General features: G+C 44.8%; 1 protein-coding gene across 5 annotated transcripts in view; it reads right to left on the minus strand.

Annotated features, from left to right (window-relative positions):
• LRRC1 (leucine rich repeat containing 1) overlaps positions 1 to 19,210 on the minus strand; it is a 235,355-nt gene extending 216,145 nt beyond the window's left edge. For all 5 annotated transcript variants that reach the window (XM_040598663.1, XM_040598662.1, XM_040598661.1 and 2 more), the window contains exons 1-2: positions 18,673 to 19,210; positions 3,133 to 3,250 (exon numbers count right to left, since the gene is read on the minus strand). In XM_040598663.1, the coding sequence (XP_040454597.1) occupies positions 3,133 to 3,250; positions 18,673 to 18,831 (277 nt within the window). In that variant the 5' untranslated portion in view covers positions 18,832 to 19,210. The remainder of the gene's footprint in view (positions 1 to 3,132; positions 3,251 to 18,672) is intronic.
• Between the last annotated feature and the right edge of the window lie 693 nt (positions 19,211 to 19,903).

Here is a 19,903-nt window from a genome sequence, read left to right on the forward strand (position 1 = left end):
GTTTTCTTAGCACAGCTTCCCTGGCCTCTCGTATTCCCATCTTTGATTCATCCATTCAACCTTAACAACCTCAGCCAGACTAGAAAAGCACAGTGGGGATGCTTCCTAGGAAATCTGCATGAACACATGGCCTCACAAAGGAATAAAAAATAGGATCAACATGCAAATAATCCAGGAAAAGTTTAAGATTATATGGCTCCTAGCCTTCCCCAAATCCTTCTCCTTCTGGACCACTAAGGCTCTCGCCTTACCCTCCCCAGACTTCCCTCACGTACACCCAAGACCACAGGACCATAAAGTTTACATCTGCTAGAAGATCTTGCAGTTTTACTTAGAAGGATTTTTGTAGCTCTAGATTCATTTATTAACCAAATCCTGTTTAACGGATTAATTACGTAGCACATTTTTAACATATACTAGCATGTCTTGGGCACTTTAGAACACTTGGGAAAGCCACACTTCAAGAGTTTTCCTGTTCACTTTTCCCAAGCGCCTATGAACTAGGGCTACTTACGCAGTGCTAACACCGCAATGCACAGGCATCCAGAGCTAACTCCGAAGAGCTGGGAGGGATCCTGCCTAGGGGGATCAATCCCACCTCTAGATGCAACATCTCGCCGCCGCACAAAACGCAGCTGACCACTGCGGCCTGGAAGCTCACCCAAGTTCAGCCATATGATATACCCACCATGTCACAGAGCTTCAAAGATCATATGCTGACCAAACGGTTAGACAGTATGAGAAATGAAGACCTGTTATCATTTTATTATGAGGGAAATGGAAGTACTTTGTTCATTGAAAACCCTTTCCTCCTCCTGTGATAAGAGGTTAAAATATAAAGGGCTACTCCTGTATGTAAAACTTTAAATGAATTTGTATTTGTGTTTTTAAGCTCTTGAGGAAACAGAATGGCCAGAACTGAAAGCAATTTGCGCACCGAACCAGACAGCTAAAACAACAAAAAACACAGAACAATGATCTCTTATTTCCCAAGTTCAGATGTCACCATCACACTTTCCTATTCATGCAGCATACTGCGTTTTGAAAAGCTGAGCTGTTTTTCTCTGCCTGAAAGGAATACAAAGAGTTCCTTTTTTTTTTTTCCTAAGTACTTTGAGTAGTTAGAAAAATAAAATCTGATGGAGTGCAAACCACCAAACAGGAGAAACCTTTAGCACGTTGAGATTCTGATGTATTGGAAGATGAGGTCAAAACACAAAGCTAAGAAATGAAAATACTGTAAATCTCCAAAATCTTATGTGAGAATTTCCCCTGCAGCATCCCAGATGGTGTGTGTTTTGCCTTTTAATTTGAAGAGCTGCGAGACAATCATAACATGACCAAACAACAGAAAGTAACATCAGTCATCTTCTGCCACGCGGCTCCCCTCCATCACCTCACACAGTGCATTTTTCATTTGAATAGTCAAGTCGTGCAATAACTGTGATGTGATTAAGCAGAGGGAAGCAGGATCAGTCACCTTCTGCAATGAACCCCAGAGAAGGTAAAGTAATGCAATAAAATGGGCAATTAACACTGAACCTTGGATATAGGAAAGCAACTGCTCCCTGCCACCTGCATTAGTCCAACCCTTCACTTGAGAAAATACTTCCCTGTGCAGTAACTTCTAATGACACACATGCATCTACCCAACCATAAATGTTCACACCATCTGTTCTTGTTACAGTTAAGCTCTCAAGCCAGTCAGGCTGCTGAGAGTTCACATGGCTCTGATCCACCAGCTCTTTTGCAGCTAGTTATTCATTTGCAAAGAGAATTACTAAGACAACAGTGTTTCGTTTTGTGTAAGGTCTGTCACAGACAGCATCCAACTCAGCCAAACTCAGTAGCCAAAATACTATGTCAATTAATACTCATGTATTTCTAAAATGTTTTAACTAATGTGTTGCTTCTGTCTCTCAGATGGTGGGTTATTTTCAGTTTTCTTCTCTTAACAAGATTTTGCAAATGTGCATAAAATTATAAGGTTCACAGAAATTTCTCAGCAACTGCCTGGAGACTCATTACACCTCATCAATTATATTATCAGATAAAGATGGCATTAAAAGCACCAAACAAATAAAGGAAAGATGCAAATCTCAGATAGTTACAGTAAGGTTGAGTGGTCACTGAATATTCTTCAGTGGCAAAGGGTCAATGAAAAGTTAAACTGTACAGAAAAAAAGGCTCCCCGTTAAACGATTTCTTCTCTTGAATATTCAGTTACCTCCCTCACTTATTTACAAGCTTATGCAATCTTGCTCTCTCCCACCCCATCCACCACACCTCAGAGAGCATTTTGTGCATATCCACTGCATATAAACAAGCAAAAATAACTGACAGTTGCTCTAATTTGGTAACACAGATTCACTGTTTCTAGATCACTGGGTCAATTTAAGGCTGCTTAAAGGTGACCCACCAGCCCCTGAACGTCTTGCAGAACTGAGAAGTTCACCAGGCCACACTCACACACACACCCCAAAAAAATAAAAAAAGCTTTCACTCCATCACAGCTCAGGACAATATAAGCAGCAAACCGTACAACCAAACGATAAGCCCATGTGGTTTCCGACAACACATTTTACAACAGTTTATCCCAGCATCCTTTTCTGAATTTATCTCTGCAGGTGACAAACACCCTCATTCTTTTCCCAGAAGTACAACTAGAAATACCAGCACTCTGTCTCTTGTTAATCACAGGTAAAAAGGAGAGCATAGAAAGAACTGTACTTCTAACCCACAGACAAGACTTTTTTGGACAGAAAGGAGCTTTTTTCTTTCAACCTCTTTTGGGTTTTTTCTCCTTCTTAAATGCTAAGCATTTCAGAGAGCTCAGGGAAAGCAATCAACATTGTGACAGATACACATAAAAATGAGATGCAAAGCATTCTTTAAATTGGAAGATAAAATGGTCTCACAAACGCAGAACTGCAGTCAAGCGTTATTTTATTACTGCATTTCCACCATCGGCTCTCCTCTGCTCTTTCCCTCCTCCCCATCCAGAACTACAGACAAATCCATGAATTAAGTGGAAAATCATCTGCAGGACATAGATAGCAACATCAGAGACAAAGTTTTATAGATGATGTCATAGGACAGTATAGAATCAAACAAATTAACATTGGAGCTTACCATTTCGAGACAAATCAAGTTCCACCAGCTGCATGAAATTCGCTATTTCTGGAGGAAGCCGCTGGATTTCGTTATCACTAAGTCCAAGTTTCCGTAACTTCACAAGTTGGAAGAAAGGCTAAAAGAAATAAAAAAACCCACATGTCAGAAAATATTCACATAACTCACACATAAGCACAATAAACAATAAGTAATAACTGGAAGCCACTTTCAAAATTTGAGCTAATTAGAAGTTAACAATTAAAATCAGTTAACGCAGACTTCTTTCAGACCTGTATCAGAATGAACATCTTCTTTTAATTTTTAGGTGCAAATAGACCATAATCTGTGTTTTACCTAAAAGTAAAATTTACTAAAAAAAGAACAAAACATCTGTAAAGCTTGCTGTTCAAGACCACAGCAGACAGACACTAGCGAAATCCAGACTGCCCGCTTTAAAATCATTAATGGGGTGAGGTTACCCAGCAGGGTAATTAAAAACATCCCAATTACACACCAGGGCTCATTAGGAAATTAATGCAGAGGGACTCTTCTAAAGGACGATCCAGAAAACTCACAGAGAGGGGCTGCCAAGGTCTTCTTCACCAGCAAGCACCATAACCAACTAGGTTACAGAGCCTGCCTCCCTCAGGAAGGCTTTCTCTCCAGCCTCATACACCCTCCCCTCTGTGGCCCAGTTTCAGAAGGACTAATGAAAGTTGGGCAGGATACGGACAATTCCAGGTCTTCTCACCCTGAGGAGGAACCCAACCCAGCCCTGTCTCTACGGCAAGGACGTGGGCACGCAATGCAGGCAGCATGCTAACTTTCCCTGACCCTCAGCTATGGGCTTAGAGGGTCTGGCAGCCCCCAAGACAAAGCAACCATCAAAGAAGACAAGCCAAGCTGCAAGTTAGGTCAACCCCAGGTGCTGGGAGCAGCTGGGGATCAAAAGACAAAATGGTCATGAAAAACTGTTGAGACATAGGCATCTCTAGGAAAGCTGGAGAGCTCCTGTCTCTCCCAGGCAAGCCTTTGAATGATAGTGACTGCAAGCGGTGAGGATTTGCGCAGAATTAAATGACTTTATGGTCATCTTGACCATAACTGACCAGACTCCTCAAATTTCAAGCGAGTCTTCTGCCCCAGGTGTGCACAAGTATTTTTGCCCAGCAGTCAGAACCTGTGCATCTCACCCACCCAGGGCACATATGCATGCCTATAGCTTCATGGGTTTTGCCCCTCAGGGTAACTGGAAGATGCTAGTAATTTGGGATATCTACTACATTTAATCACCTGCAATCCCTTCTTGGAAATTGGCACACATTTTTTTAATATTATTTTATTTTGGTGCTAAAGTGTGTGCTATTAAGTCCCTCAAATCTATCTTAGACTGACACAAAAAGGAGTGGTAAGACGGGCATCTTACTAGGATACAAGGTAAAAGCAGTCTTAAGAATCTGTATCATGATACAGGTTTGCAGTCCTAGTTTCAATGCCTTATACACAAGATCATCAGGTTTTAAGTGCAAGGTTTTGCAGCCTCACCACCAATTTTTCAATATACATTGTTGTTCTTTGTCACAGAAAAATATAACACCACTGAAATTAATATGTTTTCCCTGAAAAACATGGGTTCCTTTTATGGATTAAAAAGGATAGAGCTTTAAAAAGTTTACAAACACTCAGCAGTCAAAAGATGTACTAGATCCCAACATAAAAATTCAAAGGCATTTTTGAGTCAGAATGGCACACCTTCCTTCCCCCCCAACCCCCAAGTATTAAAGGCCTTTGATACCAGAGCTGAAATTGTAAGAGGAAGATAAAAAACCTTTACAACTTCACATTTCTAGCTCCCTAAAAACATAATATTGCAATTAAAATAGCCACAAATGGTTTTCTAATCCTTCTTTGTCCTCACAAGATCCACAACCGCATCTTCATATCATTAACATTTTTTTGTCTTCTAAAACAAATGTATCCCTTTTGCTAAATATTTATTAATATGGCTAAACCAAGAATCCATCAGAAGCTTAGAAAAGCACTTAAAAGATACTTTTGTGAAAACACACCAGGGGTACACTCCACAGAAGAGATCCCAATCTGTCCTAATACTGTCCAAAATAAACACTTGCCAAAAAGTGCTCCTCAGCCAGTGTGTAACTGCTAAACTATATGACAGTTATAAATACTGATGTTCGACTACAAATCTTCTCATAAGCAACTGTGCTCCTTGTCAGAGATGCTCTACAATGGCAAAATGAGAAAAAACAGAAGGGACATGGCTAGAAGACAGAAGGAACATCAGAAAGCTATTAAGAATTGGGCATCCCTACGAAGGTTTGAGGGCCCTCACCGCACCACGACAGTGTTGCATATGTTTATTAAATGTGCAGAGCACATGTGTGCAACAAACAAAATTACACAATATTTAAAGGCAATCCTGTTCCTTTAACTGACTAAAAAGAAAAATGAACCGGGAGCTTTATTTCTAGTTTGCATAACAATATTTAATGAATAACACAATTTCCTAGATAACATCAGAAACTGCAGTTATGTGAAAGCCATTTCTTTGAACTTCTTGGGTTTGTTTTTTTTTTTTTCCTGTAAACTACAGAACTCAATCACTCTTGCATGTTTAGGACATCCTACTCCCGTTTCAGTAACTATTCTTCCTTTATCCAAGGCACATCATTAGGGCTCTAAAGCACTACAGGACAAGCAAGTATCTCCTTTTTGCCAATTTGTTTTACCTTTCAAAAGACCACAGGGAAGAGAGAGAATTAAGAACTTACTGAATAGAGTTCAACAAAGGTAAACATACGTATATAAATACACACACACATGTGTGTGTGCACATATATATGTAATTTCTTAAATATGTGCCAGCCAGAAACATGTTCCTAATTTGACAGCTCACAGTTCAGCCCATATTTGAAAAGCTCTAACAGACCCCGCAGCGCAGTGGGGTTGGCTGGCCGGAGCAGCACACCCACCCAGCATGGCAATAGCAGGTTTTGATTGCAGACTGGGTGTCTCTAAGAGTATCTTGGCAACACTTTTAATGCTGCTTAGTTTAGCCAGCCTAATTAATAGTGCTTCAATGAGACAAGTAATTCCATGAGAATCAGCACTAAAGAAGCCTACAACTTTCTATTTAGCAGTAATTCCTAACCCTCAACTGAAGCTTTTCCCACTATCAAAGAATTTATAGACATTTCTCTTATATGGATTATCTAAGAACACACATCTTGAACACAGCCCGTCTCACAATTGCAAACCAAGCCAGTCTCCCTCCTCCACCCAGCCACAGTATTTTTTAAAAACTTCATTTGACAAAATTGGGTCGATGTCAGCCAACAGAAGAAAAAAAAAACCCACTAAGAGATAAGTGCATGACTCACTGGAAAGTATAAACAGACCCTGTGATCCCACAGTCCTCAATTTTTATTTATTTTTTTTAAACAATACCACTGCAACCAGCACTTGAGTCTAGAAAAAACAGTTAACAGAATTAAGCCAAACCAGTAACACTGATAAAATTCAAGATCCCCTCCTGCAAAAGTGGCCAGAACACCACCTCTCTGGCTGTCTTTCAATGCCCAAATGACACCTCTCTGGCTTTCTTTCAATGGTCCACTCCAGCAACAAAAGACATTCATGCCTGAGAATCTTGCCTGACTGCTTTAGCACCTTGGGGGGGGGGGGGGGGGGGGGGGAGGGACAGGACACGACACCAACAAAACACAACCAAAACCCAACAACAAAATAATGGAAATAGATGAAAACAGGCAACTGAAATAAAAAAAACACAGGAGGACACCTAACACTAACCTAATGCTGTTCAAGGGTAGAAGCAACATCTCACTGCTAGAGTCTTCCCAGTGCTGGAAACACGTCACACTCCAAACCCATCTGGCATAGGTAGCACAACTAAATGCTTACTGTGTTAAGTAAAATGTTTCCATAAAAAGGCTACTACTAACAGCAAAGAGAATTAAAATTAGAACCTTTATGAAATCCACTGCCTAATTTGCAAGATGGGCCAGCACGAGCAGCAGAAATTAGAACAAGAGGAAGAAGAAAACTGCAAATTAAATCCTGTTTCAGGGTTATATTCACACAGGATAGAAAAAGATAATTTTTTTTGCCACAGTGCAGGCACTGGAGCTATTGCTGATGAGCTTAAAAATCTGCAAATACTTGTTCTTACGTCAAGTTTCACTTAGACACCAATATGGATTTTCAACATATGCATGCTGCCTCAGCTTTTAAGGTTTCTTCAGGAAATTACAGTATTATATTCGAACAGGAATTAAGTAAATTACCAAGACACAGTACGTTACCAGGTCCTGTTTCTTGAACACCACCTATATTTATTTCACCCATTTTCCAAATCTATACCTGACCAGCTAAAGGATATTTGCACTTTAGAATTAAGAAGTGACACACAGTAATCTAAACCTAGTTTAACTCCTAATTGCATTCCTGTTTCAAATCTTACTTTAGGCTCCACTTTCTCTTCCTACATTGTAAACAAAAATCAATGGGGGAAGCCTTTGCTTTATTTGTTCACTTCCATTCACCAGCCTATGTGTTCTCCTCCAGCCACCGGAGAAGGAAAATTGCAATCAATCCTTCCCCCACCCTTTTTATACTGCCTCAGAAAGACCTTGGAAAAAGGTCTGTCTTCAGGCAAACAGAAGCAGAAAGTGCAGTTTGATTTTGGTAAGCAAAGCAGTCAACAAGATAAGGATCAAGTCCATGAAATAACCTCGCAGCACAGCTGACACAATGCTTTCCAGCTCCCCAGCAAGATCCCCAACCACTTTCTTTTGGTCCCTAGAAGTTACTTTTTTGCCTTCGCTGTTGCACAACTTCCACAAGAGATGGGAGAAAACCAGTCACCCTGTAGGCGAACACACTGCCTGGGCAGGACACTAGGAGAAGAAAAGGGACTAAATCACATAAAGCACAAGACGGCACTGAATTCAGGTGCTCTGCTTCCTGGGGATGCGTTCAACTGCCAGGCCCTGGTACAAGCATACATACAAACACATCCCCCTGCCTCTCAGAAGGCGCAAAGGCGAAGAGGGAAGGGCAAGCTTTTCCTCACTCCACCGCCACCCCACTTTTGTAGAAGTCATCAATAGTCAATTCCTTGACAGCCCACCAGTACGGGAACACTCAGTGCTAGGGATTCAAAGAGAACACCTGATGCCCTACGCTAACCAACTGGTGGTACTTCAGACACTGCTTCTACTCTGAAGTCAGCCAGCAGACACACCAGCCCGCAGCTGACGAGAGCCACGGCCACGCTTACACTCACAGCAAGCTGTAATGCACCCTGCCCCCCACTCAGACCTCAGGACACTCCCAGTCAAAAGCCAAAACTAACTGGTAAGCAAAAAACTCTTTCTAGGATGCAATGCTGTACATTGCCATCTTAAAATCCACCCCACAGACTCCTGACAGTAGCATGAGCGAGAGTGCTGAGGAAAACCAGCAGGAGGACAGAAAGCAGACACCCTCCCCTAGAAGCACATCCTGACTGGTTGCACAATGAAACACTGAGGAACCTGGATCCCACTCTGGATTCGTGAAGTCTGTCACAAGCTCCGGGCAGGCTCCAGTGAAGTCTGGTATGGGCGTTATCAGCTTGGCATCTCCCACAAAGCCCGCTATCAACATCAAGATCCCTCAGGTCACTCCACCTGCTTTCGCCTGTGAGCAGGTTCAGCTCGTGAGGGCAACAGGGTTCCACAAACATGGATACCACATGATCCATTGCACCAGAACCACTCCAATTTTCAAACAAAGTACTAAGTGAGGCACTGAAACAATTTCTCAGGGCAGGGACTAATTCACAGTGCAGCACAGCACAGCCATCCATCACGCAGCTGATGACCCTGTATCTAAATGTTACTGGAATCAGCTGATGAATTTCCTCTCAAGCCATGAGATTCAGCAGCAACTGGTGATGGACCATGGTATGCAGACTTCTGCCCACCTACTAGGTGACAAGCCAGCAAATGGACAACTGCTCCATGCAACTGAGGTCTCTAATTCTGTCTTCACATGTGTCATGGCAAAACCAGAAGTGCTACAGATTTTTGGCATGATGAAAGACTGTTTCACATGCCCAAACCACGCTTGTAGAATACGCTGAAGCTGTACTTTGGTCTTGCAGCATCCTAGAATCAACTTTGTCATCGTGACTATAAAGGCAAGATTGCATACAAGACGACATTCAAGCAGGAATCCATACAAAACATTAATAAAACTACTAGGTTTCATGACAAGAGAAAGTATTAATGAAAGATCACATTGCATGGGCACGTAGTCTGAACCAAACCAGACGCTGCAACTGCTGTTGCCCCCTCCAATGGATGCTTTAAAGGCCGACATGAAGGCTCAGCCAGGCAGAAAGGTTGTGGAGGAAGGGTCTAAAGGAGACAGAGCAAAAATTATTAAATGGTGCCTCACTAAATCTGGCATTCAACATCTACCCACTGCATTTCTGGACCCTATTTTCAAAGCACCTGTCATTTTCTGAACTACAACGATGGGCCAATTGCAGGTTCTAGTCTCGGTTGTTACCATCCGTTTTAAAAAATGAACAAGGGACTATCCACTCTCAAAAAACAATACACTGCAGCACTGAATCAAAACGCTGCTCTGCCAAGCGACGTATTGAACAGGTTGCCTCACACTGTTTCCCAGCAAGCAAGGATTTACTTTCTCTTTTATGTCGATTAAGCAGAGGCAACAAAGGTTAAAGAGCACTTGATGCCATAGCCATTAAGAGTACAGTGATGGAAGGGACTATGTCTGCCTTTAAGAGAGGCCAGAAAACATCTGCTACAACAAAATATGGATTCATTGCAGTTAAATGCATCTGCCATTTGGAGAAAAAAAAACACAAAAACAAAAAAAAAAACCACAACAAACACAGATTTAATCTCACTAATGAATCTGTAGCATGCATTTTTCCAGTATACAACATCGTTGGCAGGAGGCAACATTTTTTTTTTAGGCCAACTGATATAATTAGAAAAATAACTCTATGTATAATCATAACATTTATTTTAGAGCTAGAGATGTATAATCTTTGCCCAGAAACCTTGTCTTACGTGTGTACATCACATGGAGAAGGGGATGCTACTGATTTACTACAACAATACACCCCCTTACAGGAAAAAAAAAAAAAGTTAAAAGTATTGAAATATAACCACCCAATTACCTTCCCCCAACTGAGGTCAAAAATCCAGTAGAACTCAGCTGTCACTACAAAAAAACTGCCATTAGAAAATATTTAAAACCAAGCAGACTTCAAAATCTTCTGAACAATCTCAAGGACATTAACAGGGAAGTCACACTTTGTAGGGGAGACCAGACCAAGTTCTCCCTCTGCTCCCATCAGACTGCAGTCTTTCAAATTTGATGTCAAAAGGCACAGTATTTTCCTCAAGTCTTAAGCAATACAGAAGAATCCAGAAAAGATGAATCTGGAAGCTAGCAGAAAAACTAGAAATACTTATCTGGCAATCAACTTATTTGGAGCCTTCAACACCACGTTCTGTTTAGAGGGTTGTTAATATAAGAATCCTTAATGTTGGTTCTCTAAAAAACATTATTTATTTTACTAATTCAAGCATGCACTGCACCTACTACTAATTGACTATGCTCACAAAAGATTTTTACAAAAGGTAAGTATTCCCAAAACACTGACGTTGTAAAGCTGCCGGTGTTCTTGGCAGTATTTTACATAGCATTTGTCATACTTGCAAAAAAAAATCTTAAAATTTCAATAAAACTACCTTTACTGTGTGCATACAGTCTACTTCAGTTTCCACACAGTGGCACAGTTCTGCCTCTGACATTAACTGGAAGTATATGCTTGTTCAAACTGTATCGTAGTATTTCTTCAAGGATTTACGGCAAGATGTGCAAAACTACCATGACCTTATCAATGTTAAAAGTAAAACTCAATTAAACATTTGAGGGTAACTAAACAGTGGAAAAAACATGACAACTCTGTTTGCATCATTAAAAACATCCAAGCTAAAGACAAGTAAAATCTTTTATATGCCTGTTCTCTATAGAATCATAGAACAGCTGAGGTTGGAAGGGACCTCTGGAGATCAGTCCACCCAAACCCCTTGCTCAAAGCATGACATCTAGAACAGGTCACCCAGGACCATGTGCAGTCAGGTTTTGAGCACCTCCAAAGATGGAGGCTCCACCTCTCTGGACAACCCGCGCCAGCGTCTGGCCACCCTCACAATAAAAAAAAAAAAAAAAAAAAAAAATTGTTTTCTTATTTTAGACAAAATTTTCTGTGTTTCAGTCTCTGTCCATTGCCTCCTACAATGTCACAGGGCACACCTTTGAAGAGTTTTGCTCTGTCGTGTCATCTTTACACCCTCTCACTGGGTATTTATATTCACCAGTAAGATCGCAGGAGCCTTTTTCTTCTCAAGGCTAAACTATCCCAGCTCTTTCTCATGACAGATGCTCAAAGCCCTTAATAAATAGTCTTTGTGGCCCTTTGCAGGACCCATTCCAGTATGCCCATGAGGGAGTACTGCTGGCTCATGGTCAACTTGTCCACCAGGTCACCCAGAGCCTTTTTCTGAAAAGCTGCTTTCCAGATGGTTGGCTCCAAGCCTGTACTGGAGAACAGTTATTCCTCCCCAAGTGCACACAGGGCTTTTTATTTCTCTTTACTGAGCTCCATGAGATTTCTCTCTGCCCCTTTCTCCAGCCTGTCAATGTCCCTCTGAATGGCAGCATAAACATCCTCCTTATCAACTACCTCCAAGGAGATCCCTGAACAAGCCAAAATCTGATTCCTGAAGCGTGATGCTGCATTTTGCACTGCTTCCTCCTCTTAGGATCCTGAACTCCACCATCTCACGGTCACTACAGCCAAGGTGACCATGGTCACTACAGCCACTACAACTCTGACCTTCGTATCTCAACCTGTCCTTTCTTGTTTACGAGGGCCAACAGAGCACCTCTGTCCATTGACTCCTTGATCACCTGCGTTATGAAGTCATCAATGCACTCCAAAAAGCTCCTGGATTGCTTAAGTCCCGCTGCATTGTCCTTCCAGCAAATGTCAGGGTGGTTCAAGACCCATGTGAGGACCTGGGCCTACAAACATGAGGCTTCTTCCAGTTATCCAAAGAAGGCATCATCTACTACTTCTTCCTGATCAGGCAGTCTACAGCAGACACCCAAAACAATGTCACCCACTAATCCCAACCTGCTCTCAGCTGGCCCATCTCCAGGCAAAGCTTCACATATCCCTGCGGCTCTCTCACGTAAGGGCAACTCCCCCTCCTTGCCTGTATCCATCCCTTGCAGAACTCCAGTCACGGGAGATATCCTACCACGTCTCTGTGATCCCAATGAGATCTATAAATTTTGAAAAAGGAAATAAAGCTTCTAGGGGTTTACAACTTAAGAAGGGACGGTTACAACCCATGAGTTAAATTTAAGGAGAAGTGTATGGTATCATTTCTTTCCATAGCAGATTACTGGCCACTGACCAAGCAAGCATCTTTCAGGCTTACCGTTGCATAATGGGAGAACAGTGAAATTTAGCCTAAACGGGGCTTTTTTTCCTGAGAAAGAGGTGTGGTTTGGGAAGAACAGAGGTACTTTTTCTTCATGAGCTTTCGCAAGATTTTGGTATGATAACAGCACCCTGGTTTTCAACACTACATGTAATGAGATACAGACACTGCCCAAGTCGAACGCCAAGCAGCAGCACACCATCGGCTTCTCTAACACAAAAACTGGGGCATGGGAGGAGACCAGGGTTTAACCAGGTCTCTTGGAGAAGGGGTATCACATCAATTAATTAACTCTACAGAGAAGCTTTAGCATGCAACACCAAGAAAAATTACAGATGACAGGTACAATCTGTAAGCGCAAACAGAGAAGTGAAATGATTCAGTTGCATCAAATCAGGTTTACAAACAGCACATAATACAGACAAACTCTTCCCAAAAGAAGAGTTCAGCAGAATCTTAAGCCAAATGAAGTGCATACATAAAACTTTGAAAATTATTTTTTTTGCTATTGGAGTTTTCACATAAACAACATCTGCAAAAAGTCTCACGGGAAAGTGGTCTTTACCCTTTGAGTAGAACAAGTGCGCAGCAGCAAGATAAAACCGCAGCAAAACAAGAGTCCCTAGCACCGACCAATGCGAAGAATGCTAATGATGTAACATAAAAGCCAAAATATAATACTGCATTCAAAGGTTCACAAGATATTCCTTTTACCAGTGGAAAAAAAATATGCTGAGATCCAGTTTTGTACTGCAAATTCCATGCACTGAGAAATTAAGTTGACAGGATGTACTGGCCCTTAAATTCTCATGTACAGGAGTAGGAAACAACATTTCATCAACTGCAGACTGATATATAGATTTGAAAGTATTTTATTTTGATCTGATGCTTTTCATTAGAGAACCTATTGAAATGCATCACGCAGAATGTACTGTTTTCTTCTATCAAAGCAATTTGCCAGAAAGCCCACTCTTTGGTGAAGTATAGTTCTTGACATGTAGCAAATGATATACTACACACCACAGCTTGAGTTGAAAAAGCCGTCAAGTTTTCATTTGTAAGGAAAATAAAAATGGTCCAGATTTAGAAAAAAAACAACCCCCAAACTACACTTTTAAGTCTCTCCATGCACACTGGTGACCACATACTATGTTTTTTTCCCAATCAAATCAAATACAACAGAAGGCACTTAGGATCCAACACAGGAGAAGGAATTATTTCAGCAAGTTAAGAGCCACGCTCTACCACTGGCCCTATACAAAGCCCTTCCTTTTGAGACCGAAGGGTGCAGCTCTTTAATTTGTCTTGTAAAGCAGAAGTGGTGAGAAGCATGCTGACAGCTAGAAATTGCTGTTCTGTGGGAAAACAACCACATCTGCCAAGAAAGACTAGAGAGACCTCAATATTGTGGAAAACCACTAGCAGCTTAATAGTACACAGCCTGCTCCCTCCAGCACATCCCACCAGGCTGGCTTATCCTGCAGGAAGGGCAAGAGCAGAAGAGGGAACCTGGGAGGCAGCAGAAAGAAAGGAGAAAGAGCAGACTACAAAGAACAGCTGGGGGAAAAAAAAAAGTTTGCAAGGGCAGTCAAGAACCCAGCATAGAAGGAACAGGAGAGGAAGCAAAGAATCAGAAAAACAAGGCAGACAGAGCTGTTTAGGTCAGAGGAAGGAAGCAAGATCCTGAAACCTCAAGGACAGGGGAGGATGGGAAAGTATGAACACACAGGGCAAGGAGTCTGAGACATCAGCCTAAGGACAGACGAAGGTCGTTGTCAGCATTAAGCACAAGTTCTCCGTCATGTAACTGGGGAAGGGAGGGAAGAAGGGATTCAGAGATCCAGCAGGGCAGTTAAGGAGACCTGAGGAATGAATCAGTGTACTGACATGGGAAACCAAAAGGACCCCTGTGCAGTAGCAAAATAATGTAAAAAAAATTGTAAGTTAGTGTACAAATATAAATAATTAACTGGTATTCCTGAAAGGCTGACAGGTACAGCTTAGGGAAAAAAAATAAAAATAAAAAAAAAAAAAACAAAAAAAAAAAAAACACAAACAACAAAAAAAAAACAACAAACAAACCAAACACGGTACTTGTAGGGAAAAGGGGGTCAGAGAAAAAGAGTTCTTTTCCTGGGCCACATATGCATTAATGCATAAGGGAAGAAACAAGGGGAGGAATGGAAATAATGGGGGCTAAAGACATCTCCCTCTGCTTCCTGGACATTCCTTTTCAAGTGTTTTCCAGATGAACCCTTCCTGCTTCTCTCCCCTTAGAAAGAGGTTTAGAATTCTACCACAAATTTTGGTCTGCCAACACAACAAAAATAAACCCAACCAAGTGATTCTTCTGAAATAATTCCAGCATATTTCTTGTTTCTCTTCTCCTCAGGTTCAAATTCTCATGATTTACAATGCAATATTGCTGGGCCTTTCTGCTAGTCCTTTCCCATAGAGACAATACAGCAATTCTTTGTCTACTGTCTTTTGAAGGGATTTTTGTGTGTTTTCTCTGTTGGGTTTTTTTTTGTAATAACCTAACACAGATCATGCTCTACTGTCCCCTAGAATAATATGGGTTTAAAGTACGCTAGCAAAGACTGTAGATTAAATAAAGCCTAAGACTACTTCTGTACCTGGAGTGTATTCTTATACTGGTGTATTGGAGAAAACCAACCAACCACCTTCCATTGATCCTTAACAGAAACGAGAGCAGGAAGAAACAGGGGTGAAGGGGGGATGCGTGTGCATACAACACAACTTGCCCCACCAACTTCAGAAAAACACAGCAAGTCCCTGTATTCCAACATGCCACTTGCTGATATTTATCTGCCTCAGAAGGCTTTACCTTTGAAGGGATGAAAAAAAATTGCAGGAGCGGAAGGAAAGCCGATGTCTAGAGATAAAGCCATCATCACCGTCTCGGACTTGCTGCATGGCAAAGCTGGGAAAAGAACTCAGGAATATCTACTTGGTTTCAGAGGAGTATTACAAGACCTCCTGCCTGCTGTAACCGCCGTTTCAGACCACACCGGCCCACACAGGGAAGACAGACTCTGAACTACCAGAGCAGGGCAGCAGAGGTGGGATTTTCCACACCCACTCAACTATGGCAACTTCTGCTGCAAGTCACAGCGTCTACAGGGCTGCTATTCTTCAGCATTTCAAGGTGAGCCGTTACAGCAGCAGTTTCCTAAGGCGGATCGCAACCATCTCAGTGACACAAACACCTTACCTGTGTTACGGGATACATTACAGCATCAGCACAGCCCACAGATGATTCACCTGGAATCAGCACAGATCACTGTGAACTTCAGGACTTCATCAAGTACGGGAAAACAGCTAACTAACCAGCCACTGAGAGTTAATTAAGCAAGTCTCCTGACTTGCTTAGGCCTGAACTGAGCCCAAAACCAGTCTGATTTTGTATTACTGCCTTTATACACATAGAGAAGAAACTTAATGGAGCTAAGGTAAGACTAATCTAGTGCATTACACTAGATTAAGAGCCTAATGACCATTAAGATCTATGCTGGCCTAACAGTTTGTTAATTACACACCCTAATGATTTCCCTCATGTTTTCTCTACAAGTGGTATGGTGTACCCCAGCTTTTTATACTTATTCCCAATTCTGTATCTGTACTTTGCACTGACGCCATCCTTTTAATGTAAAGGGGAATGAACAGTGTACTTTGTAGCCACCTTCCACTGCAACATCTTCCACTACTGTCCTGAACCTGATTCCTATAGTAAAATTTTTAAAACTATTTGCTGGTAGAAATGTTAAACAGGGCTATTCCCATCTGTTTCCACCTTCAATAGATCAGTTTCACATCCAGGACTGCAGCTGTATTTTTGTACCTGAAAATCCTTCAGAGTCAACACTTACCTGAGATAAGGGCACTACGTTCCATTTATCAAAAAACATTAATAAGGAACTGACAAGGAAAGTTCATAGGCCTGTGCAGGAAGCCCTAATAAAAATGCCTTCCTGCATTGCTGACAAGGCACAAAGTACTCAGGACAGATACAAGTATGTTTCTGTGGTTGTATTTCATCAAATTCCTCCTAGTCCAGCTAAAAACCCACAAACATATTCCTACAGTATATTTAGGCACTCCTGTAATCTGATCCATGCACATTAAAAAAAAAAAAAACCCAGAAATCTTTCTAACTTCAACTTTTGCTTGATTCCACTGCAATGCCAAGAAGCCCAGGTTGCCTTTTTTTTTTTTTTAACCCCTCAGCTATTTTTTACATGCATGTGACTTAGCATGTACTCACACGTAAGTAATGAGAAGTGGTCTTTTTAGCCATCAGAGGACAAAAAAGGCTTACATTATGGTTCAAGGAAGAGGAGAAACAATGAACAGTTGCACTCTATTAACAGAAATAAATACGATAAAATACCATAAACAACAGACATCGTTGTGCAAATGTGCACAGCAACCAGTTTGTGGTGTATTTTCTTATATATATATATATTTTTAAAAGTGCCATAGGTCTCAATGGGATTTCAGTCACAGGCACATTTGATACCTCTGCAATAAGATGCGTACAAGCCCAAAAGTCAACACGAAGAAGAAAAGTCTAGTACAAAGAGACTCCCGAGTCTAATCTATGTGCAAAGCCAGCAGAAACTACTGGAAGTAAAAATAGCACACAGAGAGGCTGTGTAAACCAGTTTTGCTCTGCTTCAGAAGGATAAAGAGCTCGGTCGCAACAAGATGCAAACTCGCACCAGGGTTTTCCAAAAGAAAACGCCTAATGCAATACATCAGTTCAACTGAACACCTTCACTAGTGTCTGGAGGAAAACCTCTCCACCATGACTACTCTTGCTAGAAAAAAACAGTTCACGTGAGTGAACCAAGTTTAGAAAAAGAAAAGTAAGAACTGTGTAAGTTTTGGTATGAACAGACCAACTTTGATACAGGTGGAAACAAAGGTGCTTTTGAAAATTCTTCTGGCTAGCAAGTTCAGTTTCTTGGATGCCAAGTTAGAGCTCACACACTTTAAAGGCGCAGCTCCCAGATAACTCTTCCCCTGCAGCGCCGAACTCTACCAACCACAGCTCACAAAGGTGTCCAAAGTTTAAAGCGGAAACACCGAAAAATGCCGGTGGTTGATCAAGCCAAAAGCCAAGCACTCCTCCCACTCGCCCCACGCCCGTGGATCCATCCCCACAGTGCCTCACCGCCATCGCCCATCGCCCCGATGGCGTCCCTCCAGCAAGGGCCAGCCGGCCAGTGCCACTGGCGGGTGCCACCTCCACGCTGCACCACCACACTGAACCAAAAGCGAGTTCACCTCTGACAGCTACCAGAAACGCGTTACGTGCAAAAATCTGGCTGCGTGTTTCGGGCAAGAAGCAAAGCACTGCCAGCTGTGCAGGGCTTGCACCGAGAAAAAGCAAATGCTCATTCGCCTCTCGTGGTTTTGCACGATGAAGTTTCGGGGAGCGGAGGCAGGCACGGGAACGCTGCTATCTGCTGGGGGGTGCCTTTCCCTCGTAGGGAGCAGATAGCATCTATCGAAAGGAGAAAAAAGGGGAGGGTTTAATACCCTCCAAAGTCTCGCAATTCCGATGACGTGAGCGTTAATCACGACACACACTCCCGTCCCGCGGCTCCAGCCCCAGCACCGCTGCCCTCCCACCGGGGCGCTTCCCCCGCCACACGCGGGTCCCCCGGTTTCGCTCGTGAAAGCCCGTTTCCCACCGGCCGGCGACGACATGCGAAACGCTGACCCGAGGCTCCGGCTCCTCCGTTCACCCCCGGGGTCACCGCCACAGGCTGACGGCCCCAGCCGCCCCTCACCGCGGCCTCGGGGCGGGCGCGGCGGCGCCTCATCCCGCCGGCGCCGGGCCGGGGAGCTCGGCGGACACCTGCCGGCGGCTCACCTGCGGCCCCCCGCCCCGGCGGCGCCGGGACCGGCCGTCCCGCCGCCGGGGCCCGCCCCCCCCGCTCCCGCTCACCTTGGGCAGCTCGCGGAGCTGGTTGGCGTCCAGCAGGAGCTCCTCCAGGCTGCGGCTGTAGCGGTAGATCTCCTCGGGCACGGCGGCCAGCGAGCAGTGCCGCTTGTCGATGGACTCCACATGGCGGTTGCACCGCCACAGGGGGATGCAATGGAACATCGCCCCGCCGGGGGGGCGCCGGGCCGCCGGGGGCCGCGGGGCGGGCGGCGCCGCCGCTCACCGCCGCCCCCGCCTCCCCGCCGGCCGCGGGAGCCGCTGCCCCCTCGCCGCCGCCGCGCAGTGCGGGTCCCGGCCAGCCGCCGGCGGCTACCCGCATCCAGCGCGCCGCCGCCGCCGGCGGGAAGCGGCCCCCGGGCGAGCGCGGCGACCCCGGGAGAACAATGGGCGGGAGCCGGAGCGGAGCGGGGCGGCAGGCGGCCCTACTGCTCCTCGGCGGGCCGCTGCCCTCCCCGCAGGGGCATCGCGGGGCGCCGGGCGCAGGGCTGCTGGCGGCCGCCGCGCATTCCCGCGCCTGACCCGGAACACGGGCGGCCTCTCCCCCTCCCCTCCTCCCCCGTCCCGGCTGACATCAGCGGGGCCGGGCCCTGCCGCCCCGCCCCGGCCCGCCCCGGCCCCGGCCCCGGCCCGCCGGCCCGCCCGGGGAGGCGGCCAGCCGCCCGCACCCCCGCCGGCGCCGTCTCGCCCCGGGGAGCCGGGGGCGGGCGCCCGCACAACTTTCTGCCAAGGAGGAAGCCGCTCCGGCACGGAGTTTCCCCGGCTGGAAGTGTGAAGCCCTGCCCCGGGGCGGCCCCGCTCCGCACTGGGCCCGGCGGGGCCGGGGGTCCAGGGGCGCAGCCGCCGCCGCCGCGCAGGGTCCCCTGCAGCTGCCGGAGCCCCCTCGGGCCGGATTTGCCGGCGGTGGCGGGGGTCGGGGGGTGCGCTCGGCCGGGCGGTGTGCCGCGGTGTGCAGTGCCGGGCAGTGCCGCCAGCCGGGTCGGGCCGCTCGTTTCACCCGCGTTCGGACACGCTGCGCCCTGCGGCGCTCGCAGACACCGCCCGGCGGGGTGCGCGCAGGCTGCGCTAGCGCTCTCCTCCCGGTTGCTGGCACGCAACGCTATCTGGACAGTCGTGTAATAAAATGTATGGAACGCTGGCTAGGTGCGGTGGCCGTGGATGGTGGTTTTTCTCTGCATTTCTGTGGTATTAAAAAAATCAATATACTATCACATTGCTGTGGTATTAAAAAAAAAAT

Source organism: Falco naumanni, chromosome 6, assembly GCF_017639655.2.
Source record: "Falco naumanni isolate bFalNau1 chromosome 6, bFalNau1.pat, whole genome shotgun sequence".
Lineage (NCBI taxonomy): Eukaryota > Metazoa > Chordata > Aves > Falconiformes > Falconidae > Falco > Falco naumanni.